General features: G+C 36.2%; 4 protein-coding genes and 1 pseudogene across 5 annotated transcripts; 2 read left to right on the top strand and 3 right to left on the bottom strand.

The window, feature by feature from the left end:
• The first annotated feature begins 6164 nt into the window (after positions 1–6164).
• Positions 6165–7306, top strand: LOC111791840 (ethylene-responsive transcription factor ERF024-like). Its single transcript, XM_023673336.2, has 2 exons — positions 6165–6194; positions 6750–7306. Exons 1-2 carry the CDS (start codon positions 6165–6167, stop codon positions 7299–7301), a joined length of 582 nt encoding a protein of 193 aa, XP_023529104.2. The 3' UTR covers positions 7302–7306.
• Positions 7307–11031: 3725 nt separating this feature from the next.
• Positions 11032–11878, bottom strand: LOC111791628 (dehydration-responsive element-binding protein 1B pseudogene; annotated as a pseudogene).
• A 1359-nt stretch (positions 11879–13237) lies between these two features.
• On the bottom strand, positions 13238–15364 carry LOC111789613 (uncharacterized). The gene is made up of 3 exons (XM_023670239.2): positions 14487–15364; positions 13986–14148; positions 13238–13890 (listed from the first exon to the last, which is right to left on the bottom strand). The coding sequence occupies exons 1-3, from the start codon at positions 15135–15137 to the stop codon at positions 13406–13408; spliced, it is 1299 nt and encodes a 432-aa protein (XP_023526007.2). The 5' UTR covers positions 15138–15364; the 3' UTR covers positions 13238–13405.
• A 2240-nt stretch (positions 15365–17604) lies between these two features.
• On the bottom strand, positions 17605–19792 carry LOC111789614 (uncharacterized). Its single transcript, XM_023670241.2, has 4 exons — positions 19350–19792; positions 18288–18398; positions 18104–18184; positions 17605–17939 (listed from the first exon to the last, which is right to left on the bottom strand). Exons 1-4 carry the CDS (start codon positions 19548–19550, stop codon positions 17865–17867), a joined length of 468 nt encoding a protein of 155 aa, XP_023526009.1. The 5' UTR covers positions 19551–19792; the 3' UTR covers positions 17605–17864.
• A 3315-nt stretch (positions 19793–23107) lies between these two features.
• On the top strand, positions 23108–25393 carry LOC111791263 (growth-regulating factor 3). 2 transcript variants are annotated; one of them, XM_087122073.1, is made up of 4 exons: positions 23108–23561; positions 23664–23852; positions 24212–24554; positions 24713–25393. In XM_087122073.1, the coding sequence occupies exons 1-4, from the start codon at positions 23285–23287 to the stop codon at positions 25194–25196; spliced, it is 1293 nt and encodes a 430-aa protein (XP_086978199.1). In that variant the 5' UTR covers positions 23108–23284; the 3' UTR covers positions 25197–25393. The 2 variants fall into 2 exon arrangements, with proteins under 2 accessions (XP_086978199.1, XP_023528302.2); XM_023672534.2 differs by having other exon boundaries at positions 23114–23561; positions 24200–24554.
• Positions 25394–25419: the final 26 nt, after the last annotated feature.

Raw genomic sequence — 25419 nt, forward strand, 5'->3', positions numbered from 1 at the left:
ATGAGTGTGTGAAAACCTAATCCTAGTAGATACAATTTTGGTAGAGCAAAAGGACACCAAACGACAAGTCGAGTAAAGACGAGGTGGGTGTGGCCACATGAGCATTGCTCATGTTTACGGTGCTTAGGATTCTGACTTTTTGACTTGTCGCATTCCCATTCTTTTTCCTACGCGCTCTGCCATGTCACCCCACTTCAACCACGGCGTCGTTTCATTAACTTTCTCTTCCACCAATCACAACTCCAGTCAACCTGGTCAATTAGAATAGTCAACCCAAGCTACCACAGAATCAAAGTGGTCATACATTCGCCTTTTAGTTTCCATTTCTTTTCCCTGTATTTTTTTATTCTTGTTTTCTTTCTAATAATTTTCCTTAAAACCTTGTGTTCCATAATTTTTTTTTTTTTTTTTTTTTTTTTTTTTAAATTTTCAACCCACCTTTTCTAATGAATTAGAATGATTATTGATACTAGCTCGTGTTTATACAGTCGGTTTGATCGTAAGCTATTGAGTCGAGTGACTGGATTTGAAAAATAGTCTACGCACGACTTTCTTTAGTTCATTTTGAAAGCAAAACCACCCCTACCTTCATAAGAATACAAGGAGGATCCCATTACCTTAATACTATGGAGAGATTGTAACAGCCCAAGTCCACACCGTTAGTAATTATTGTCCGTTTTAGCTTGTTATAAGCCATGTTTCGTTCAACTCTCCTACTAATGTAGGATCTCACGGCCCGTACCCTTCTTCAACCGATGTGGAATCTCACAATCCACCCTCCTTGGGGCCTAGCGTCCTTGTCAGCACACCGCCCAATGTTTGGTTATGATACCATTTGTAACGGCCCAAACCCTCCGCTAATATATCCGTTTAGCCTGTTACATATTGTCATCAACCTCACGATTTTAAAACACGTCTATTAGGGAGAGTTTTCCAGACCCTTATAAGAAATGTTTCGTTTTCCTCTCCAACTGATGTGGGATCTCACAGAGATTGAGTTTATTGATTACAGTGTAAAGTAAAGCTATGAATTAAAAAGTCGACATTATCGTACCATAATACGAACATGGACTCGAAACCCTAGAGTAAAAGGGAGTTAGATTATTTGATATTTGGTGAAGGGGGAATGGAGGAGATATGGGCGTAGGAAATGCAAAAGGAAGAGCAATAATTGAAAAGAAGAGAAGTACTATAAGTGAGAAGAGGGTAAGAGAGGGTTTGAGAGGGGTGAGGGGGCTGTGATCGGCTGCCTGTTTGTGTGTTGGGCTGTGGCTCTGATGCATGTGGAGCCCCTTCCCTTTTCCTTTTCTTTTCAATAACTTTGTCAATGAATTCAAACCACAACCCCACCATTTCCCATCTGACCCATCTGATTTTTCAAACCTCATTGCACATATTTTCCCCTATCTACTCTCTCATCACCTTTTGTACTCTTCCCATTTTCCTTATTATTTTAAACCCATCAACATTCACTTTTTTCCTCTCAAACCCGTGTCGAGTCAAGTTATGTACTCTCGGTCAAAAAAAAAAAAAAAAAACATCTCGAAACACCGCACGATCTATTATTGCAGAGCATTTAGTCTCGAGACACATACTCTTTGTCCATTAACGAGAGGTTTTCATACTTTTACAAGGAATGCTTCGTTCTTCTCTCTAACTAATGTGGGATCTCATAGATAGAAATTTACCCGATAAATCATTAATAGTTTGTGATATTGATTTTAAGGATTGGAGTATATGGGTCGATATTTCTCTCTCATATTTGGTGTAAAAGTATTTTATAATGCGACATTATTGAAGAGACCATTTATGAATTAAAGATTTAGATACGTGTTGTGTATTAAATGTTAGCCATGGAGCTGTTGCTTTCCCCCATCACTTTCTCATTCAACACTCAAGAGGTACAAAAGAGTATTCATAAGTGCTGAAGAAGTTCTCATGTTCTGATCCACTTGCTCCATTCTTTCAGTTGGTTTGCAGTGAATTTGCTTATTGCCATTGATGGGTTGCAACAAAGCCAGAAAGCAACCTATTTTCTTTCATTTTTTCACTCATTTCCATAAAACACTCGTTTGAGACTCGAATTACTTTACAAGTATGATTGATCATATCAAACTGGAATGATTCTTACCATGCAACTTAACCCTAATAATAAAGAATCACACGAAAGAAAAAGGAAAGTTTGGATTACTTTATGAAATGATATGTCGAAGAACTCTCGACCTACTCACTTATTTTTACAAATCACGATCTTACAAAACTCCATAGATTCACATACTTATATGCCAACACATCTATATAGGCATCCACAAGCCAGTTACCGGACGGTGAGAGGCATTTTCGGAATAGGGCTAGACCCTTTTCATAATAGATGCGTTCTAAAATCATAAGGTTGACGGCAATACATAACGGGTCAAAACAGACAATATTTGTTACTATATCCTAGTCCAATTCATCACCTTTTTCCAAAATCTCAACGAGGATCTATACATCCCGTGAAAACTTGCAAAATTAGGACATATCGTGTAAGATCGAACACAAAGTAGAGAAACTCGATGATTCGAAAAAGCGTAAATGGGTGGGGGTGAAAGCAATGAAAAGAAAAGAAAAGAAAAAGTGGAAGAGATAGATAGATAGAGGGGGGATGTAAGAGTGCAGGAGAATCTGAGAGCGTGTGGGAGAGAGAGAGTCAGAGGGAAACAGGGGAAGAGAGAGAGAAGTGGGTAAGTTTTGTTTTGGAAGAGCAGAACGTTCCATCCATGCATTCGCTACAGTTCCCTATTTATAATAATAACAACAAAAAGCATGCACGAGTGGCCCTTATACTCCGCTGTTCAGGTGCTGCCCCTTCTGCCCCTTTTTTCTTTCTTCTTTTCTTCTCACCCCCCTCAACTTCTCCTTATTTACGTTTCTCCCCCTTTCTTTGCAATTTGGCCCCCCCCACTCCTTTTAGCTGGCAATCACCCACTAAACATTGCCTATTTTTTCATTTTTTCCATTCTTTTTTTAATTATAAAATGAAAAATCACCTTTTTGTACAATCGGATCCCAGAAAAGGAGTGGGACCCACACTGATTGCTATTTTATTATTATTATTATTATATATTTACTACTCTATTACCAATAGTGAGAACCAATATATTTTATTTATTTATTTATTTGAGAAGAAAAGAGTAAAGAGTCAAAATGGGGTTTGATTGCTTGGTGGCAAAAGCAAAGAAAAAGGGAAGAGAATGATTTTAAGGGAATAATAATAATAATAATAATAATAATAATAATCATCATATATAAACGACCTCATAATCATGAACTACTACAGTGGGTTGTGAGATCTCACATTAGTTGAAAAAGATAACGAAGTGTTTTATAATGATATGAAAACCTCTCCCTAACATATGCGTTATAAAATTGGGAAGCTGACGTCGATACATAACAAGTCAAAACGAATAATATTAGCTAGTATAACAGTGGACTTGAGCTGTTATGACTCCATAATAAAGTTAAACCACCATCTTTTTAATGCCTAAAGTGTCTTTGTTTTCAATCATCAAATCTCATCGACCACTAAAATTGGTCTCCCTTTCAGAACATCTCTACACATTTTAAAATATTCTCGTTTTAGTCTCTTCACTTTTAGGGTTAAAAATTGAAAGATTTGACATATAAAAAGTTATAATGTAGCGTGTTATTCTTTTGGTAAAGCTGTAAGCTTTATCTCTAATTGTGTGAATTTTTGTATGATTTCTTTTTATCTTATCAAAACGCAAGTGGGTCTAGTTTCAAAATCTAGCTAGACCTATTACGGCTATGTGGAGAAAATCCAAATTCTCCATAGGAAAGAAACCGAAAGTATATTTAAAGGGATGGAAAAAAATAAAATTCATATAGTCCAAAAATTAGGCTAATCTTTTGTTGGATTGTGTGAAACACATCAAGTAATAACAACGATAAAAGTCTCGAAATTTGATAGATTTTTGTTAGCGAGAATTTGATAATTAATGTTACCCAAAAGAAATAGAATGGTTAAGAGAGAACAAATATGGTGAGGCAAAGCAATGCCAATATGGAAAGGTTGAGTTTGGGATTTCCATATTTAATTTCAAACAAAAGAGCAAAATTAGGAAAAGGACAAAACAAAAAAAAATTAAAAAAAAATTAAAAAGCCCAAGCCCAAGCCCAAGCCCAATGGCCATGGGCCATTTCCAAGGCCCTGAAAATTAATACTAAAATTTATTACCTTGAGAATTGTTGAAATATTAAAAAATAAAAATAAAATAATAAATTTTTATTTAATAAATATGGATTTGAGTGGTTAAACCCGTTATTAAGTTTGTTTCTTTATGCAAATCTACCACGTTCAACAACGTAGCGAACCGATCGATTAATATAGTCAACGTTATTGTTATGCATGATAAATAAATATCGACTCATTAAATTTAATGTGTGGGAGACTGATCACGTTCTCACAATATTATATTTATTTTTAATCTTATAAATGTAAATGTCATTACTGATTTCAAAGAATTGAAATAAAAAGGAGAAAGATAATATGTTGATTGTCGAAAGGAAAATTCCGTCCCCTTTCTTGGGGAGAATTAGTTCAAACGAACACATCTCAAACCATCAAAAACTTCAAAGAAAATAAAAAGTAGTAAAATAATGTCTTTGATGTCCCAACATGACAAAGAAATGAAAAGGGAGTTCATGAATCTAACATCGTAACAATTTGAAACAACTCTAAACAAACACGTCTCATGAAGAAGAAAAGAATTCCACGCGCTTCTACGTCTTTTCAACTTTATCGATTAAGACTAGTCTAGGGCAAATCAATGATAGAATCAGTTTCTTTGAGACGGTCTCTAATAGGTGAAATTTTTTTATTTGAAGTTAAAGCGGGAGAGAAATCAGGGTAACAATTAAGAACTAATATTATTACTTTCGAAAATTACTTAAAATTAGGCTAAACTAGGGATACACATGGGTTGGGTTCGAAAAATCTTTCAGTCCAACCTAAAATTTTAAGTTGGTTAGGTCAATGACCTGAGCAACTTTAATAGAGTTCATAATCTAACCCAACTTTAAACTCCTACATATCCACAATACATGTTACAGGAGTATCTAAATTTTATAAAATTCAAATATTAAATATTTACGAATAATAAGGCATCATTAACATAGGATACGAACGTTAAAATTTCTTAATCCTTTTTAAAGCAGAGTAGAGATGGGTTAAGGGGGACTAGAACCCTATTTTTGAGTTCGTTGGGTTGACCTGACAAAAAAAAAAAAAGTCTAACCCACCTAACCCGACCCAACTTTTATGTTTTGGATTGGTCAAATTATCAAATCATATGGACATTCCTAAACGTATGTTACATAACTATTGCACGATTTTCATTTATGAGGCAAAACCCCAAAAGCTAATCAACCCCAATATAATAGATTAAAAAAAAAGTGTAACTACTAAAATTGAAAGAACATCAAACATTAGAGAATAAAATTAAAAGAATTTATTGACGGAGTTACATGTAATATATAATATTAATTTTTGTAGAAACCCCATTTTTCAACTTCTATAAAACATAATGATGGTGAAGTTAGAAACCACTGTTTTAATTAGGTGATTAGTCTCTCACTAATCTACTGTTTCTTTTACTTCACATGCAAGCTAATCCCTTCAAGGATTTATAAATTAATAGGTTTGGCGCTAATTACATGTTTAATTTTTAATTAATTAAGGATGGTTTCATAATGCCAAATATTTAATATAATTAAGCCTATAGTTGTGATGTAGATTACACTATAACTTTGGTCTTGATTTAATGTTTAATCTCTTCATCTGGTTGGTTTAATATCAATCACTTTCCTCAATTAGACTAATACATTATTAATCATGTGACTAAGTTATTAAACCTATTAAAGCATCATATTTTTATTATCATCTCTAATTCTATCTTGCATTATCGTATGTTTTTTTTTTTTTTTATACAATTCATAATGTAACGAATCATGTCCAAGATTCGAAATCTGGAGTATGTACGACATGGTCATGTTACCTACTCTTTGGTTCTTAAAAGTGAAGACTATACCCATGGACTAACACGAGTTATTCCAACATACTTTGTTCTCACTTACATGCATCCTAAGAAAATGCTCAGCTCAACATGAATTGTTCCAAGCAAAACACACTTAATTACAGAGTTCCTATGATTGAGCCACAAGAAAGGAAGGTGCATCTTGTTGGGACACTCTTGTACCCTATTCTTAGGATCACTCTCATGGTTTATTCATGTATCGATCCTCTAGGAAGAAAATTTAGGGTTTTGTGTGTAATGTAATTAAAAATTAGGGTTTTTTTTTTTAGGTTTGTGTTTATGAGTAGGGTTTTTGATGGGGTAAATGAATGTAATTTCCCACAATGTTTGGACCAATTGGGTTTGTCCACGTAATTGAGATTTAGACCCCAAATCTGTGAACTAAAATTCCATATCCATAGTATCTTTAAATTTTGACGTTATAAAAGTTTGAAAAAAACAAATCCATTTGTGTTTTGTCCCCAAAATCACCAAGCTGTCTCCGCCTGTGCCTTCCACCCAAACGCTCATCAGACCTCCGTTCATCTCCAACTGGTCTGCACTCTCCTACTCCTCCTCCTCCCTCCATTTCCCCGCCCCCATAAATGGCTTCCCTCCACCATCCTCTTCAACCTCACCGCCGCCTCCCTCCTCCTCCTCCTCCTCCTCCTCCTAACCTCCATGTCTTCCTCCGGCCGCCACCCCATCTACAAAGGCATTCGCCAGCGCACCACCGGCAAATGGGTCTCCGAAATTCGCGAGCCAAGGAAACCCAACCGAATTTGGTTAGGAACCTTCCCAACCGCTGAAATGGCCGCCGTCGCATACGACGTCGCAGCCCTCGCCCTCAAAGGCCAGGACGCCGAGCTCAATTTCCCCAATTCCGCTGCTTCTCTCCCTGTCCCCGCCTCTCGCTCTGCTTCTGATATTCAAGCTGCCGCCGCATCCGCCGCCGCTGCACTTGGCGCAGCGGCAGCCGCCATGGAGGCACGCAATAATAACGGTCGCGGCCGTAGTAACTTCTCTGCAACTAACTCTGCGTACGGAACAAGATACAACGAAAATGAATTGGGAAATCAGTTCGTTGATGAGGATTTAATCTTCGATATGCCTAATGTTCTAATGAACATGGCCGAAGGAATGCTTCTTAGCCCTCCCCGTTTCAATGTCCACGGCAATGACGACCGCGACGACGGCGGTGATCAAAACCTTTGGAACTTTCCCTAAACAACATTAATAATATACTTACAACTATATAACATAAAAACATATATATACATATTATGTATAAAATTATAAACTTTGTATATCCATATATATATATATATATATAAAGGGAGGTGCTGTTATATGGTACCCTTCATATTAGTTTCTTTAACTATACTTCTTGTTCTTCTTCAGCCGCCATGGGAGAACCATTGAAAAAAGCAAAAGCACACACTGAAGCAAGTTGGGAGGTTAAGTCAGTTGGATAATGAGAGCTCTAATTCAACAGGGAATTTAATTTCTAAGCATATGTGTGGTTCCTATTTTATCTATCTTTTTAATAATATTTATATGCTACTCTAAAATGTAACAAAAATTTGTTAAATTACGCCTTTTATATTTTTGATTTGAATTTAATTTTAGTTTGACTCGTATCATATAATCAAATTAATGACTACTTATACATAAAATTAGACTTAATTTTACGTAATAAAGGTTGGAAGAAGACTAAAGGAGAACAAGATATAAAAAGGGATACATACTCGACTATGCCATGGACCGAAAGCCCACGTGGCCACTTCGATCAAGGTCGAGGAGGGTGGGTCCAAAATGGCTCAAATTCCTTCTAGGTGTGTTCTCAAGCATACCCCTAATTTAGAAAGATCTTGGAGCTCACTTCGTAATTTCATTTTATGACTTAAGCATCGAAAGGGGTGGGTCAAACATCACTTCGATTTACGCTAATCATTTTCATTTTGATTTTTCTCAAATTGGTTTTAGTCACATTTTTAATTGGAATGTGAAGATAAACTAAAATGATATAGAAGAAATTTGTGTGATAAAAATGAGACAAAATGGGAAGTTAGTATAGAAGCTCATTCATTGGTGTGAAAGTAAGCTTCTTTGACCAACATTTTACTTCTTCATTTCTATTTCTAAAAATGAAGTTTGTGTGCCAACAACTTTTATATATATATATATATATATATATATATATATATATATATATAATAATAATAATAATAATAGCTAAATTTTCTAAATTATTAGAAAAAAATGGTATGCCTCTAAAAAAAAATAAAAAACAATTTATGACATTGGAGTGAACAAGGAATACTGAATTGAATCAAGATCCCATCGAAATGAAAGTAATTATGAAAATATGATAATTAAAAAAAGCTTAAAGTAATTGAAAGTTATTGTCAATACCAACAAATATACATCTTATTTTTCATTTGCTCAATCATCGAAAATCTATAATTAAGTGACAAATTTCTTTTTAAAATATATGTGAGTGAAAATAAAATATACGGAAATTAACAAGTAACGTGACATGTTGTGAGAAAATGCCGTGTCTATTAGACACGAAAAGAAAAGGAAAAAAAAAAAAAAAATTGTTGAGATGTCATACTCCTTCTGTGAGCTAAGAAGTTGTGAGTGAGCAATGGAATGTCTGCAGAAGAAACGTAACACCGACCCCTCACCTTCCTTTCTCATGCGTCGCAAACTTACTTTTATTTATTTATTTATTTATTATTATTTTAATATATATATATATACAACGTATATAAGCTAAGTTTGACTTCAAAATTATTAAAATTTCTAAGACAAAATAATATAAAAAGTTGATTTTTTTTTTCTTTCTATTTCTTTTTGTGTATTTCACATCACATCCTATTAAAAATATGTCACTTTTTATGATATATATATTGAGTTTAATTTTGAATTAGTTAGTAAATTTCAAAATATTACCTTTTTACCATGATGATAAAATAATAATAGTGAAGAAAAAATAGAAGTGGAATGAGGAATTTATTTGTGGATGGAGAAAGTCAATTAGGGTAATAATTGCGAGATACAAGATGATTTAACCACCAAATTAAGCTTAATCATCATTACTCTTCCACCATCATGCTTACATTTCCTATCTTATATATTTCCGCCTTAAATAAATACCAAACAGATCATTTTAAAACATACGTCATAAACATATTGGGCTGGCCCAAGATTAATGACTATGGGTTATCCAAGCCCGCCCTAAATGGGCCCAAGCCCAAGTTTTGGGTTAAATTAGAATGTTAGTGGACTATCATTGGTTCGTCCAAGCCCAAAGCTGCCCAGCACTTGGGCTGGTCGGCCCAATTCGCTTTTATGTCGGAGCCTATGGGGCACCTTAATATATTTTTGTTGGTGATGGCCCCACCTCACTATAGCTTTAGGAGCGCAATATTTTTATTATTTCTCACCTTTTTTTTTTTTTTCTTTTTTCTGTGAGTGGTCACACATTTGTTTTTAATATTTATAAAATATACACAATTTTAGACTTTCTTTCCATAGAAACTCAGCCAATCATAAACCGACACGTCATTATTTTTAAATTACCAATAAAGTTACACGTTATTAACTTAGAGACTGATTTATACATAAATATGCATTTCAAGTTAAATTTGAAAAAAAAAATGGTTTTGTATCCTATAATGATCCATTTAACCATGGTCAAAGTTAATTAGATGATAAGTTTGTGTAAAAAGTCGGAGCCTAATAGATATCATATGAGAGATAAGATAAATATAAAAAAGAATTCTTTTATAAAAACATGATGGATAATTCATAATCATCGTTAATGAAATCAGACTTTAAATATGAAAAATATGGATTATCATTTTATTTGAGTATGTCATGATATTAGTGAAAACTTTAGACATGCAACGTTATATTCAAGTTTTTCGTAAATGTTGTTGCGCTAATAAAAAGCAAAAGAATATTGGTCTAATCTAATCTAAATAGAAATATAAATAAAAATTAAGGGCATGTGAAAAATGGAGCTCATAAAAAAGATAAACAATGATTTGTCTTCTTTTTTTCCTCTATGGGGACCAATGATGGCACTTTGGCTTGAACAAAAGAAAAGGCAGGCGCATGTTTCTAATCACCGGAACCCGACATATCGTTGAGTGTGACTTGATTGATTGGCGTTGGAGAAAAACGAACCGACGTGTCGTTATTAAAGAGAGTGGGGTATATGAAGGTAGGCGTCAATAAACACCGACCACACCAACATAGATATTGTTGGGTGGGTTACCAAACACTTAAAAAGGGATTTAAAGTCCAAAATTCAAATTTGAGCAAATCCACTAAATATCATAGCTAATGTTACCATATAATAACAATAATAATAAAATTACATTCCACGTCCGATAGAATTGTAATATTTAACCATTGACATGGTGTTATAAAAGTGTAGAAATTTTTCTCTAACAAACGTGTTTTTAAAATCACGAGACTGACGATTATACGTAATATGTCAAAACGAACAATATCTACTAGTGGGCTTGCGTTGTTGTAAATGATATTAGAGCTGGACACCAAGTGATGTGCCAGCTAGGACGCTGGCTCCCGAAGGGGGTTGTGAGATCCCACATCGGTTGGATTCTTATAACAGTGTCAAAATCTCTCTCTAATAAATACGTTTTAAATTCATGAGTCTGACGATGATACACAACAAACTATAGCGAACAATATCTGCTGGAGTGAACTTAAATGATTTATAGAAAAATTTGGTCGTAAATGTATACTATTGGCTATTTTTTTTTTGGATAAAAAAAGTGAGAGTGTTTGTTTAGGTTTAGTTTAGAAAGTGAACCTAAAATTAATTATATTACAAGTTTTCGATTATATATTTGGTAACAAATTTAGTTTTTAGAAGGTTGTTCGAATCGATAATATATTTTTATATAATAAAATTACCACGTAAACATTTTTGTATAATTTCCATTTATGAACATAGTTTACATTACAAAATTTATTCATCTAATTCAATCAATCTACGAACAAAAATAATGCAAATATTTAGAATTCATGTTCGTAAAGGGGAGATTATTTGTTTTTTTTTTTTTTCCAAAGAGAAATTTCTCCATTTTATTCATTTGCGTAAACAAGATTTTCTAGTTTTTCTCTCCGTCGTCGTTCCATAACGACAACTCCACCGTATCTTCGTACTCCTCCCAATTAAAACCTTTCTTCATTCCCGGTGGCGTTAGAATCAAGCCTTCCGCCATATCAGCGATTATCGCCGGCATGTTAAACACCTCCTCCTCATCCAAAACCAACCTATCCGTTAAAACTTTCGGTGTCACCTTCTCCTCTGATGTCAAAGAAGAACATAACGATGACGACGACAAAGACGATAATCTATTGCTCGATGTAAACGCCTCAGCTGCCTCCACTGCCATTGTTCGAATATCGTTTATGGACGACGACGAGGATGTAACTCTGGGAAATAAGTGAGTCCAATTTGGAAAATTGAGTGGTGCAGACTCACCTTTAATGGTCAAGGCAACTACGTCGTACGCCACCGCCGCCATTTCCGGGCTGCAAAAAGTTCCGACCCAAAAGGTGGAATTTTTGTTGGGCCACCGGAGCTCGCTGACCCATTTTCCATTTCTCTGGCGGACGCCTTTGTAAATCGGGTGGCGGGTCTCCTGAAACTTTTTCCGGCCGGCCTTCCGCTTCGTGGAGGCCGTCTTCTGCGACGGCGGAAGGTGTTCATTGGTTGAGCTGGAGGATGAAGAAGGCATTAGGTAGAGAATAAATGTGGATGCCCTAATGATACTCCACGGAGCTGTATATTATATTCGTAACTATTTAGAGAATCTTTTATTAATTTTATTTTCCAAGGAAAAAAAAAAAAAAAAAAAAGTGTAATGTTAAACACGTGGTCAAATTGTTGGGCCACATTTTTATATTCCACGTGCAGCCAGAAAAGTCACGTGCTGAAATTAACTTCCATATTCTACTCCCTTTTTTTCCGCAAACCTTCCAATAAAAGGTTGTGTCGTGTTTTCAATAATTCCTTCCAATTTAAACAATTTCATTTATATTCTTAAATTAAAAAAAAAAAAATTATTAAAATAAAAGATGAAAAATGATGTGATATAAAATTAGAAAATTTAAATTAGATAAAAAATTGATATATAATCTCAAAATATATTAAAACTATTTACTGCATCAAACTTTTTAAAATTACAATGGATAACTAAAATTCACCACAAAGTTTAAATATATATATATATATATGTATGGTATAATTTAATATTATAATATTATATATATATATGTATGGTATAATTTAATATTATTGAGTTTCAAAGTTGTTACGATTGAATGCAATTTTTAAATATAAAATTTAAGCTTTTAAAACACATGGGATGTAGTTAAAAAGGTGTGTACACATTGAAGACCAAAATATATACGTTTGAAGACCAAAAATATATACGTAAAAGATATATTAAAAAATAAGTAAATTGATAAAATGAAAAAAGTAGGGCCAAAATCATAATTTTTGAAAGATGTAGGATTAGGGACACAAAAAAATTAATGAAAATATTATATTTATGAATTTGTTATATTGATTATTAGAGTCAATAAAATTTAGGGGTGGGGGTAAAAAAAAGTTTGGTAGAGCGGTATCCGACGTGAACCGGCGGCCCAAATGGGGATGCTAACGGTGGTCAGAACGTCTCGTCTGGGGCATCTCAATGAATTATGTGTGAACTTGACCACATCTCATACATATATATATATATATATATGTATGTAGATATATATGGTGTCACCCAACTAATGGCTCGCTTTAGAGAGATTGGCCCGATGTATGGTCACTTCTTCGTTAAACTTAGTTGCCTCACCACAAGTAGAATCCGTTGGACCGATGGTGAGATGGATGTGGGATCTCATAATTCACTCCCTTCGGAGTCCAACATCCTGACACATCGTCCAGTGTCCACCCCTCGATCGGAGAGAGGAATGAGTGCCCGCAAGGATGCTGGGCTCAAAGGGGTGGATTGTGAGATCTCAAGTTGGTTGAAAAGAGGTTCATTTATTTACTTCTCCCCTATGGGACGCGTATTAAAACCTTGAGGGAAAGCTTAAAGAGAATAGTATCTAAGACTTAGCGATTCACGAGTCAAACTCACCGTGATAATATATGGAGGGATAACGAATTTACAAATCATAGTGTTCTCCCTTTCATCCTAATCTTTCTACTAAACAAATGTTAAACCTATGCTCTTAAAGTCAGATTTTATATTCCTAAAACTAATTTACTCACTCACTCAATTGCAGTGTTAATGAGCTAAGCAATGTAGCTCAGTTTGCATTTCCTCCACCAGCAAGCTGAAGATAGCAAGCTCTATTTCTATGGCTATTTCTCCTCTCTGCTCCCCATTTCTGCTCCACCCATCAACCTCTCCCTTCAAATCTTGCCTCGTTATCACGTCGATAGCGTTCGTGTCCACCCCTTTCCACAACTCCGATCTCACCAACACTCTCTTCTCGATCACGACCACGTCTCTCTCGTCCTTCGTAACGAGATTGTAGATGAGTCGCTTCCGAGGAATTTGGAACCTTGAGCTCCCATTGTTGTGTTCTATGATGTCATGGCTTTCGTCGTCGTCGAGATGAGCAATGTTAGTGTCATCATTGAGTTCATCTTCGTCCTCGTCCTCGTCCTCGTCCTCGTCCTTTAGTAGAAACGTCTCGAGTTCTACTACGTCTAGTTCTGCTAGTCTCTCAAATCTTCGAAGTTTTTTCAGTAACTGATGCTTCGCCTCTGAACAAAACAGGACAAATATTAACATGAGCAGATCAAAAACAGGCCCAAATTTACATCCAGATTAGCTGTTTGGTTGAATCATGCTTACATACTTTGTACAATGGCGTAGCTGCGATCCAAATTGTAATCATCCTCATAATGTCCTTCATCGTACTCCTCGAACGGAGGATCCAACACGGACACAGGACTGCTCTGTTCTTTCTCTTCCTCCTCATCCTCAACTGCAAATTTCTTCAAGCTTTCTGCATCTTTGACCTGTAATTTGTGTAAAAACAGGGCAAAGAATGATTCACAAACTGAGAAACAAAAATGCTTGTGAAAAGGGTCTTTAATTTAGTTGGTTTTGGTAAACCAAAGTGTGTATGGAATTGAAAATGAACGAATTATTAGTTTGCTCGCCAAAATTCAGTGCTTTTGGTGGGGTTGACGTGTTTTAACGCCGGAGACTGCAACATTCCGGCGGTAATTTTAGAGAATTTACATAACACTGCCGTCAGTTGGTCGTTTGCTGGTGAACCCCGGTTCATAAAAATGCAATTTGTATGCCATGACATTGAAAGATGAAAAGAAAACAGTGACGAAATAAGTAAGACCTGATGGTTCCGGCGAGCCGGAGAAGACGTCGGCGAAGAGAACTCCGGCGTCCGGTGACCGGGGGAAGGGCTCGATTGAAGCACAAATCGAAAAGGGCTATTGCATAAATTACTCTGCCGAGAAACAGAGTCGTTCTCGTTCGCCGGCAATGGCGGGCTGCCACGGTAACCGTTTTTCCGGCCGTCACTGCAGATCTCTCGCTTCCGAATACGGCCACGATGAGTCAAACGCTTAAGAAAAGAACCCAAAAACCCTAAGCCATTCGATTTGCCAAGGGACTTGGATTTCGCAGCCGTTGACTGTTTCTGAATTCTCAAAGCAGCTTCCAAAAGAAGACCGGCCGTCGTAGCCGGAACATGAAGGAAAATGCCATTGTGGTTTCGACAAGGAGTTTTGACCGGAGAGTGAAATTCAAAGAGCGGCGAAGAGGTTATGAGATCAGGGGAGTGAGTGAAAGAGAAAAAACAAGCACTCCGGCAAAAATTCCGGCGAAAATCAGAGGAATCGGAAATGGGTTTTGGACGGTTGAGCTGGAAAAGAGATTTGGGGGAAGGGCGTTTGAGAAGAGAACGTCTGTCGGCGATGAAATTGGCGAGGAGAAAGGGGTGTTGATCCTCTTTCAGAAGCTCGTGTAAGTGCTTTTGAGCCATGGATATCTCTTTTGAGCCTGCAAAAGGGATGTGAATATTCAGAGAGAAGACGAAAGCTAAAATGGGGGATTCGAAGACATGTCTTATGTTGAGGGCTTGGATTTCAGTAACCCCAAGTTGAACAAATAAAGTTGGTTTGGAAGCTATGGAAGATGAATTCCGAAGTTGACAGAAATACAACAGACCAAAACAAACTGTGAGAAGGACATCAAATACTGTTATACTGTTATGTTTGTGTGTTTCATGAGTCTTGGAATATTTATACCAATGATGAGTACAGACGCGTATACTATAATATTATATACTTCTACTTAGTTGAAGGCTAGGTCCAAGAGTCCGTATACGTATACATTATAATAGGGTTTAATAAATGAAAGGAAGGAGGGGAGCGTGATGTGGTCAGTCTACCCGGCTGTCCGGTCCATATCCAATCCCACTACTCACTCACACCTTTAATTTAAACTTCCCTCAATTTACTTTTTTTTTTTTTTTTTTTTTTTTTTTTTTTTTTTTTTTTTTTATTGTGGACAAAACTGTCCTTTTGGAAAAAGAGACTGATTGCTTCTGAAAAAAACACCCCTCCCCCACCATCCCACCATTTCCCTTCGGGAGATTCCATGTCCAATTAGACATCGAAATTGGGCTATTATAAATAGTATTAGAATTAGACATCGAAGAGATCCCATATTGATTGGAGAGTAAAATTTTGTAACTTCGATGCACATCCCTTGGATAGATAGAGAGGGAGGGCAGAGCTGTTTTTGGTTTTTTCACGTTGTCAGAGAGTTAGCAATGAAAATAGATTGCGAGTGCCTAATCAAATTGATCGGGTCATGTAGGAACAAGGTTCAAGTCTACCGGTCTGTTAGGATGCCTCAGCTGCATACATCACTGCACTTCACTTGACACCTATCGTGATGATAAATGGCTCATCTCGCCGTGACCTTCTCTTGAGAACAAGGTTCAAGTCTACCGGTCTGTTAGGATGACTCAGTTGCATACATCACTCCACTTCCACTTGACACCTATCGTGATGATAAACGACTCAGCTTGATATGAACCAAGAGACATCAATCATACAATATGCTTCAATGAAGATGTGAAGAAAATATTGTTGAAATTATCAAAAGATATTTCAATTCATGCTACATCGAAGAAGAATGAAGTTTCATTTACAATTTAGAGTTATTGTATTTCATTAATGTATTTTAAGAGGTTTTATTTACTTTAGTTAGGTTACAATTACATTTTGAGTATGAATGTTACCGATCTGGGAATGCCTTTAATAATTTCATTTTGAGGTTATATAAAGCCTTGTATTTGTAAGAAGACTTGAAAAATATATTAAAAGGAGCATTTGTATGTCTAATTCGCCGTGACCTTCTCTTAAATTCTCAAAACTTCTATACCTCCATCCGGTTTAAAAATTAAATACGGTATATATTTATTTGCATGAATATTTATATTGAAGGGGTGGGGGAGTGAAAAGACCGTTGAGGCGAGCCCACAAATATTTCTTGTGTAATGTAATTTAAAAAATAAGTAAGAAAAAAGCAAAATCTAAATGGGACCCTTAACGAAATTTCATTTTTCCTCGAACGACAAAATAAAATAATAAAATAAAAAGTGATCGAGTTGATGAGTTCACCAACGATTTGGTGCATTTGTCCACGTAAGCATAAAAATTGGGCCAACAGAGGACGTTCTCCCACGTGTGCAACTTCAATCGAATAGCACCCGAGTCTGAGCCACGGTCTGAAGTCTGCCTGAGCATGTCGTGGACCCCGCAACTGTAGTCAAAAGTCAAATGCCCTCATACGACGTCGCATCAACATCGTTAACACTATATTTTATCTACTAATAATATTGCTTTTTTAATTTATTAAAATATAATAATAGTAACAGGCTTGCCGGTGTCTCATAGTTCGAATCCAATGTTCACTTGGTCCCCACACACACACCTTGTAACTTTGTCTTTTGTATTATATTTCTTATAGTTTAAAATAAATTAAAGTAATTCTAGAAATTTATGCTAATTTTTCTATAAATATTTGATTTAATAATTAAAAATACTATTTGATTGAATAATTCAAATCATGACAAATTAAAATTTTCTAATTACATATATATATATTTTTTGAGAATTAATCATTTAGAAATTTCTTTAAAAAAAAAAAAAATTATGTAGCTATAGGTCTTATATGGTCCAGTTGGTTTGGATACGGGCCGGGTCGACTGATATGGGCCAAAAAGACTAATGGGTTCAACTATGGGCCCAACCAAGTACGATAATCTCTCTCCTTTGGGATAATTTAATATTTAAAAATATAAACATTAAATTATGCAATTTGTTATTAATTATTAAATGAAGCAACTTGAAATAGCCGTTAGATGGATCTATATTCCCCATTAGAGGAGAGAGAAAAAAAAAACAAAAGACAAGACAAAAAACAAAAAAACAAAGACAAAAACAAAAGGATAGATAAGTCATTTCCTTTCCTAAAATGAGTTAAAATGTTTTTTGAGTTAACTCTGAAGAGGAAAAATAAATAAAGAAAAAGACAAATTATGAAAATTACACACAAACAAAGGGAATGCCAACATTTCAACTAATACACAAACACAGCTCCTTTTTCTTCTTTAGATTAAATACATCACACGCCAAAGCCTAATAAACACAGGGTTATCACTTTGTCAACCGTCGTTCTGATCAGTCAAACGATATGGTTATCGAATCGTATCGATGTTCTTACTCAGCTCCTCCAGCTTCTTCAGCCTCAACCTCTCGCTTTCGCTCACCAGCTGCTTGTCAAAAAACCAAATCAATCCATCAACCGAAACTCAGACGAGAATACACGAAAAAAAACACAGTTTTTAACTAATGGAGGCCATTCGAGTCGCCTCGAACTGTGGCTGAACTGATGCGTCGAAATCGTGGAAAACTAAAGGAATTCAGGGGAATTTACCTCCATTAGTTTGTTGATTAGCTGAACTTTTTCCTTGTTCTTTTCGTTGAAGGCTTCGAGGGCTTCCCTGTACTCCTTTTCCTATGACAAAGGATGCAAACATCAGCTCAATAATTGAGATTCACAGAATGCAATATCATCTTATATGCTAAGCAATGCGCTAATCCTTCCCCCCATATCTTACCTTCTTTTGACAGATATGTCCCAGAGGCTTCAATTCCTTGTTTACGGCGTCGACCTTCTTACGAAACTGTGCCACTTCCTTCCTCATTGGATCGGTCAGTGCCTCGAGCTCCTGGTGTTTGCAACACTTTGTTTCATGAAACTAAACAACAAGAGCACCAAAAAACCAATTCCAAACTCCAAACCAAGACATTGCCATATTTCTGTTGTTTCATACATACCGAAACGAGAATGAAACATTCCTTATATAAGGATGTGGAAAACTCTCCCTAGTAGACGCGTTTTAAAAACTTGAGGGAAAGCCCAGAACTGAAAACCCAAATATCACAATATCTGCTAGCGGTGGGCTTGGACTGTTACAATTGATTTTAGAGCTAGTCATCGAACAGTGCAAGACCGGGAGTAAGGCTAGACCCTCTCTATAGTAGACGCGTTTTAAAACCTTGAGAGGAAGCTCGGATGGGAAAGCCCAGAGGGACAATATCTACTAGGGGTGGGTTTGAGCGGTTACACATACATACTCCTGTTCTATAATTACTTGTCCAGTTAAGCTAATCTTAGAACGGAATGACTCGTACGACCCACCGACACCAAAGCATTGTTGATTATGTGGTTAGCACCAACTGTTAGAAATCATGGACATGGTTATGACTTTGCTTTTGGTTTGCTTATAACCTAATGATCTGAGTCCACCACTTGAATTCATGAGCTAAGACCAACAGAATCTGTGTAAATGAGAATTTCTCCTCTCTCTGGGGAATGGGGTGTGTTTTGAACTCTTTGAAGCCGCTTCTAATCCCTTCACAACATATTAATTTAATCCCACAACCCGTAGATAATAGAACTAAATCAGGCAAAAGGTTAAAAATCCCTTGTCCACACACCTTTTGGACGAAGATTTACCCAAAATTATACTCAGTTTCAAGAGATGTTCTACAATTTTATGTCCCATTTTCCAACCAAATTCATGTAAAACACAGCAGAAAAGTTAAAAGGGTGTCTCATAAACCAAAATCTAAGAAAAACCCATGAAAATTTTGGAGGAAAAACCCCGAAATTTTACCTGACGGATGCAAGCGAGACGTTTGGTTTCTTCTTCAACACGGCCTAACTGGGCTTGAACCTTCTCTCTGACCTCCATCTTCTTCCGCTCGATCTCCTCTTCTTTGGCTCTGAAAGTGGACAGAGCCGACCTCGAAATCTCTTCATCTTCCTTACACAAATGGCTGCTGAAGCTCAAGCTTCCTGTGCTGTTCTGCACCATTTATGGCTGCTCTTCCTCTGTTCCTCACTCTATTCAATTTGCATTCCCTTACCCACAAAACCCTTTTCTTCTTCTTCCTCCTTTCTTTCTGGGTTTCGTTCCTTTTCCTCTCTGTTCTTTTGCTTTTGCTTTACAAATTATGGGGTTTGCGCTGTCTTTCAATCTTTTCAGCTCTGGGTATACCAAAGAACTTATAAACTACAATGCACCCTCTCCCTTCACCTTTATCCACTACCACTACATTTTAAATATTTTTTAATTGAATTTTTTAAAACGCTCTCAAGCTCTATTTTCTTACTTTATTTAAAAGAAAAAACAAATTTTGGTTTTTATATTTAGAATTTAGGTGTAAAATTAAATGGCACAAATAATAATAGAAAAGCATTAGGTGAAAAGACCCAATTGCCAACCACTGCCACTGATGGCTATGTACCACACACAATTTCAAAAAATTATTGAAAATAAATTAACAACTATACAACAAAAACAAAAACAGAGAATCAATTTAAATAATAAATAATTAAATAAATAAATCTAGAAGCGTTTTAGTTCAACTGTCGGGTTTGTTTGGGGTTAGGACCCTCACCCATTAATTTTGTCCGTATACCGTTCAACTGCGCAACCAAACGCAGCCTTATGTATATTAAAAATAAAAATGCCCTCTTGGATGGGCCCTTGCAAGTCAAACTGATGGGCCCGAGTGGGCCATAGGGCCCATTATTGGGTTCGGCTTTTTAGAACACTAACTGCCGCTGCTGCCTGCTGTCCTTTCCTTTGAATCGAACAATTTTTTCCAATTATACCCTTCTTCTCGTGTTAGTTTGACAATTATGCCCTCCTATTTGAATTTCAATTCTTCCTCTTCTTTTATATATATATATATATAATGTTTAGAGCGTGTGATATATCATTTTGTAACCATATTTTAATAAATTAGAATGCACATGAAAAAAAGAAAATATTATTCGAAATTAAAAGACAATCAAATAATATAAATAAGTAATTGGAAGGCAGTACCTTTTTAAGGGGCAGTAGTTTTGGAGTCGGCCCATTATCTCCGGGCTTGCACACTTGGGCTAGCGAACTTGGGTGAAAGCCCAATTTAATTTGGGCCCAAAGGAAAATGACGACGCGTGGTCCAATAAGAAGCAGCCAGCGTAAGTTAGTGTTACAATGCGAGGGGATACACCGAAGAGAAACTCGAGTGTAATAGTTTTAGGGGGAGGGGGCGCGTGGAGAGACCAGAAAAAAAAAAAAAAAAAAAGTCACGTGGAGGCACGTGATACATAGCGTGCCGGCGTGCAGCTCCTTTGTTTTTAATTTTGTTGGTTTGTCTCACACAAAAAATGTAAAAAGAAAATAGAAAATAAAGGGAAAGGGAGAAGGGAGGCACGTGAGGAGCTGTGGGTTCTGACAGGGTCTTTTGAATTTTTGGGAGCACTTTTCTGACAGAATTTGAGATTGTCGTATGCGCCCTGTCTCTCCCTTTGTAATTAAATTAAGATTTTAATAAATATTATTGGAATTAATGAGGATAGAGACGAATTAGGTGACGTGGAGGAGCAGGGTGGGGCCCAGCAAATGGATCCCAAGGTGTGTGTTGGGTCACCTGGGGTTCCTTTCTTTCCCCTCCTTCTTAAGCTTAGTACTGCCTTTGCTTTGCTTTTGCTACTTTTCACGTTTACAAATATGCCCTTACAATTTCCCAAAATCCCCTCCCAACTCCCAACTCTATTTTTTTTTTCTTTTTTTTGCCAACATAATTAAATTTTACTAATTATATTAAATTATTGTTATACTTCAAATTTACAACAAAGGTCATATGTTTGTTTTTATTTTTTATTTTTTATTTTTTGTTAAAACTGTGGATAAAATTAGGGAATATGGAAAGTTTATAATTAATTATTTTTGTTATTAATAAAAAAAATGTGGGTTTTATGTAATCTGAGTATTACTCTCCACATCTTTATTCTTTTTCATTGGGTTTTGTAGCCGAAAATAAAAGCCCCCTTTTCTTTTTCTTTTTTTTTTTAAATTACAATTTTTTATTTATTTGCCAAGTTGAAGAGAATATCTCGATTCTTTGAAAATAATATATATTTTAAATGAAGCTGATGTGCGTATAATTAATGCAATAAAAATAAAAGTAGAAAAAAATGGATTATTGATTATTGGGTCAAAAGATAGATATTGTCGACCATACCCCATGTTCGTAGTGAGATTTAAACTCGAACCATCGCCTTAGACCAATTTGGTCATCTCAACATCTTTTTTTTTTTTTTTTTTCTTTACTGTAATATCCCACATTATGTGGAAAGGGACATGAAATATTCCTTATATAAAGATGTGGAAACCATTCCCGAATCCTAAAACCCCAAATCCCAAACCCCAAACTCCAAAACTTCAAACCCCAAAACCCAAAACCCTAAAACCCTAAAACCTAAAATCCTAAAACCCTAAACCCTAAATCAACATACACACGTTTTAAATCTCTGAGGCTGACGACGATACGTAATAGGTCAAAGCAGACAATATCGGCTACCGGTGGGCATATGCGGTTACATAACACCTTTATCTTTATAAAAAAGTTACTACGGTCAATGTATGAACAAAAATCATCTATGGACACCTGGATCATCTCCAAGTTTGTTAATGTTATTTTTGAAAGCTCATGAGAAATTTTTAAATTTTTTTAATAGCAAGAGTATTTTTTAATTAAAAAAAAAAGTTTATCTGTAATAATGAAAATTTTGAAAACTTAATAGTATTTTTTAAAATAAAATATTAACAATTTTTACTCTAATAATAATTATAATATTTTTAAAATTTTAAAATTTTAAAATTTGTTTAGTTTAAGAATATTATGGAAATTTTTAAAAATTAAAAATATTTTTTAAACAAAAGATCTTTTTAATTAATTTATAGTAGCATTTTTATTTTCTATTTGCGTAACTTTAAAGTTGAAACAAAAATGTTTATTTTATTCTTTTCTTAGCCAATATATTCTTGATAACAATAATGATAGTAGGGTAATCACCTGTCGGTTCAGACCGATGTCCAATGGGTTCCTTCATTAATGAACACAAACGTGTTTTATGTCCGGTTGTGTTGACCGAAAGGCCAGTGGTTTGGTTCAGACCGATGTCCAAAGGTTCTACGTTTTAACTTCTAAGTCAACTTAGTTAGTTTCAAATTTCCAATCAATCCGCTCAGCTTATTTTGTTCACCTCAAAGTAACATGTATTTTTTAACCTAATTTAGCAACAACAGTGAAAAGAGATGAACTAATTAACATTATAGGTAAGGCAATAACGAAAAAATGAGGTAAGGCAATGTGCTATAACAGCTGAAGTACATCGCTAATAATTATTGTTCGCTTTTTCTTTCTAATTTCTCATCAAGCCTTGTGTCTAGTAGAGAGATGTTTCTATACTCTTGTGTTTAATACTTTTACTCTTTTATCTCATCTGTCTTGTCTGTACATCTTTTTACTCTAAGTGCCCCTAGCAGCTGCCTAACCCTCCCCCTCCTCCACTGCTCTCAAACAAACTTTGCAGGTTTCATTGTCAGAAACCCAACCCTTTTTTTTTCCCTGAATACTGCCAAGAAAAGAAGCTTTTTTCTCCCCTGAAAATACCCAATGAAAATGAAGGCAGCAGCATATATTAAAAACCCAACAGGAGCATAGATATTTCTCTGTCAAAAGCTCTGTTTTTTTTGGTATTTCTCTGTCAATGGACTTTGATCTGAAGAAGTGTAGAAGGCAGGCGGAGTCAGAGGAGGAGGAGGAGGTGGAAGAGCCGCAACAGTCTGCTAAAATCTGTAAGTTTTTTGTCGAACAGCCTCATCGGCTGCAGCAGCAGCAGCAGCAACAGCCGTCTTCTTGCTCCTCTGTTCTTCCTCTGTTCGTTCCTGGTTCCATTAACGACTCCAAAGCTTCCAATATGTTGTCAGCATTTCCAGATTCAACGTCTTCTTCTTCTTCTTCTTCTTCTTCTCATAGATTACCCAGTGAGCCTTTTTCTTTTTCTTTCCTTTCCTCTTCAGAACCTTTCTTCTTTCTCCATTTAACTGCTCTGTTATTTGGTTGTCTTTGCCTTGATTTGATTACAGGGATGTTGGGTTATTTCAGTGTGGCTCAAAGGCACGAACTCGAGCTTCAGGCTCTCATTTTCCGATATATGTTGGCCGGCGCCGCTGTACCGCCGGAGCTTCTCCACCCCATCAAGAAAAGCCTTCTCTCCTCCACTGCCCCCTTCTTTCTTCATCATCCTCTTCAACATTTCCCCCACTATCCCACTTGTAAGTCCCATTTCGCCCATTTTCCCTTCTCTTTTTGTGGGTGGAATCAGATTTTTTCGTAAGAAAACTCTTCAAATTTTTACTTTCTAACCCTTTATATACATATTCTTTAAATGTTCTTGCAAATACAGAGCGACCCATTTGAGAAAAAGCTCGGCTCTTGTGGCATGTTTGGAATTAGATTTTGAAATAATTCAAAACATGTTTTTGGAGTGAATCTTTTGAAGTAACGCTCAAATATGTTCTTAATCGAAGTCAATTGATCTCTTCTCCATTTCTTTCTTGGTTTTAAATTTTTGGTTATCACTGAAATGAGGGTTTTGTTTAAAATGACTTTGGATATTCAGTATTACAAGCAGGGTATTGGGGCAGAGCCGCCATGGATCCAGAGCCAGGTCGGTGCCGGAGAACCGACGGCAAAAAATGGCGTTGCTCAAGAGACGTGGTCGCCGGGCAGAAGTACTGTGAGCGCCATATGCACCGTGGCCGTAACCGTTCAAGAAAGCCTGTGGAAACTACCACGACTAAACCCACCTCCACCACCACCACCGCCGTATCCAGCGGCGGTTGTTCTCTCTGTTCTAACGCTAACCGTGTTGTTGGTGGCGGCGGTGGTCGGCCTTTTTTGACGGTGGAAAGTGGGAATTATTCTTGTGTATGTGGACAAACCCCATCCGTTGATCTTCTCCATCTCAATCAAGGGTCAGATTTTATTTGGGTCCCACTTAAAATTTTTGTCTGTTTATGATTCTCTAGCCGTACACTCTATTTTCCCAACCATTAACTTTCTGCCTAATAATGCTTCGCTTCAATTCATCTAACTTTATTTATTCCCAATTTTTTTTTTTTATTCTCTGCAGAGCGTCCTCTGATTCCTTATCGGAAAATAAGAATTTTTATGAATCCCACAAAGAGGGCCCCGCCGGAGACGGAAAATCCGACGGGCACATTTTGAGGCATTTTTTCGACGATTGGCCGAGGTCCGAAAATGGTGGCTGTGGGAGCGACAACAGCAATGCCAGCCAACGAATGAATCCGACATCCCTTTCAATTTCGGTAGCTGGGAACCCACCGTCGTCATCCTCCGACGTGTCATTGAAATTGTCAACGGGAGGAGGCTCTGATCAAGGCAGTGGCGACCCCCATCTTCATCAAAATGGCAATATCGACGGGGAGCACATGCATTTGAATTGGGCTGCTGGATGGGCCGCCACACAAATGGCGTCGATGGGCGGACCGCTCGCCGAGGCGCTGCGCTCCGCCAATAAGAACTCGCTGCCCACTACTGTGTTGCATCAGTTGCAAAGAACAACCAACTCGGAAGCTACCTTTATCAGCACTTAAAAATGAAGTTGCATCTATCTAATATGTGTTATTGTCTGGAAAAAAAAAAAAAAAAACCAAACTTTTATTTGAAGCCACAGTTCGTAGCTGTTTGAATGTGATTGGATGAAGGATGTTTATGTTTGATTTTGTTTTTGTTTTTCTTGTGATATTTATTGTTTTACCAATGATAGGAAAATTATGATCTTAGTTTAAAACATGAATTAAAAAAAAAAATGTTGTT

This window comes from Cucurbita pepo, chromosome 3 (assembly GCF_057944985.1).
Source record: "Cucurbita pepo subsp. pepo isolate OVF chromosome 3, ASM5794498v1, whole genome shotgun sequence".
NCBI classification, from domain to species: Eukaryota; Viridiplantae; Streptophyta; class Magnoliopsida; order Cucurbitales; family Cucurbitaceae; genus Cucurbita; species Cucurbita pepo.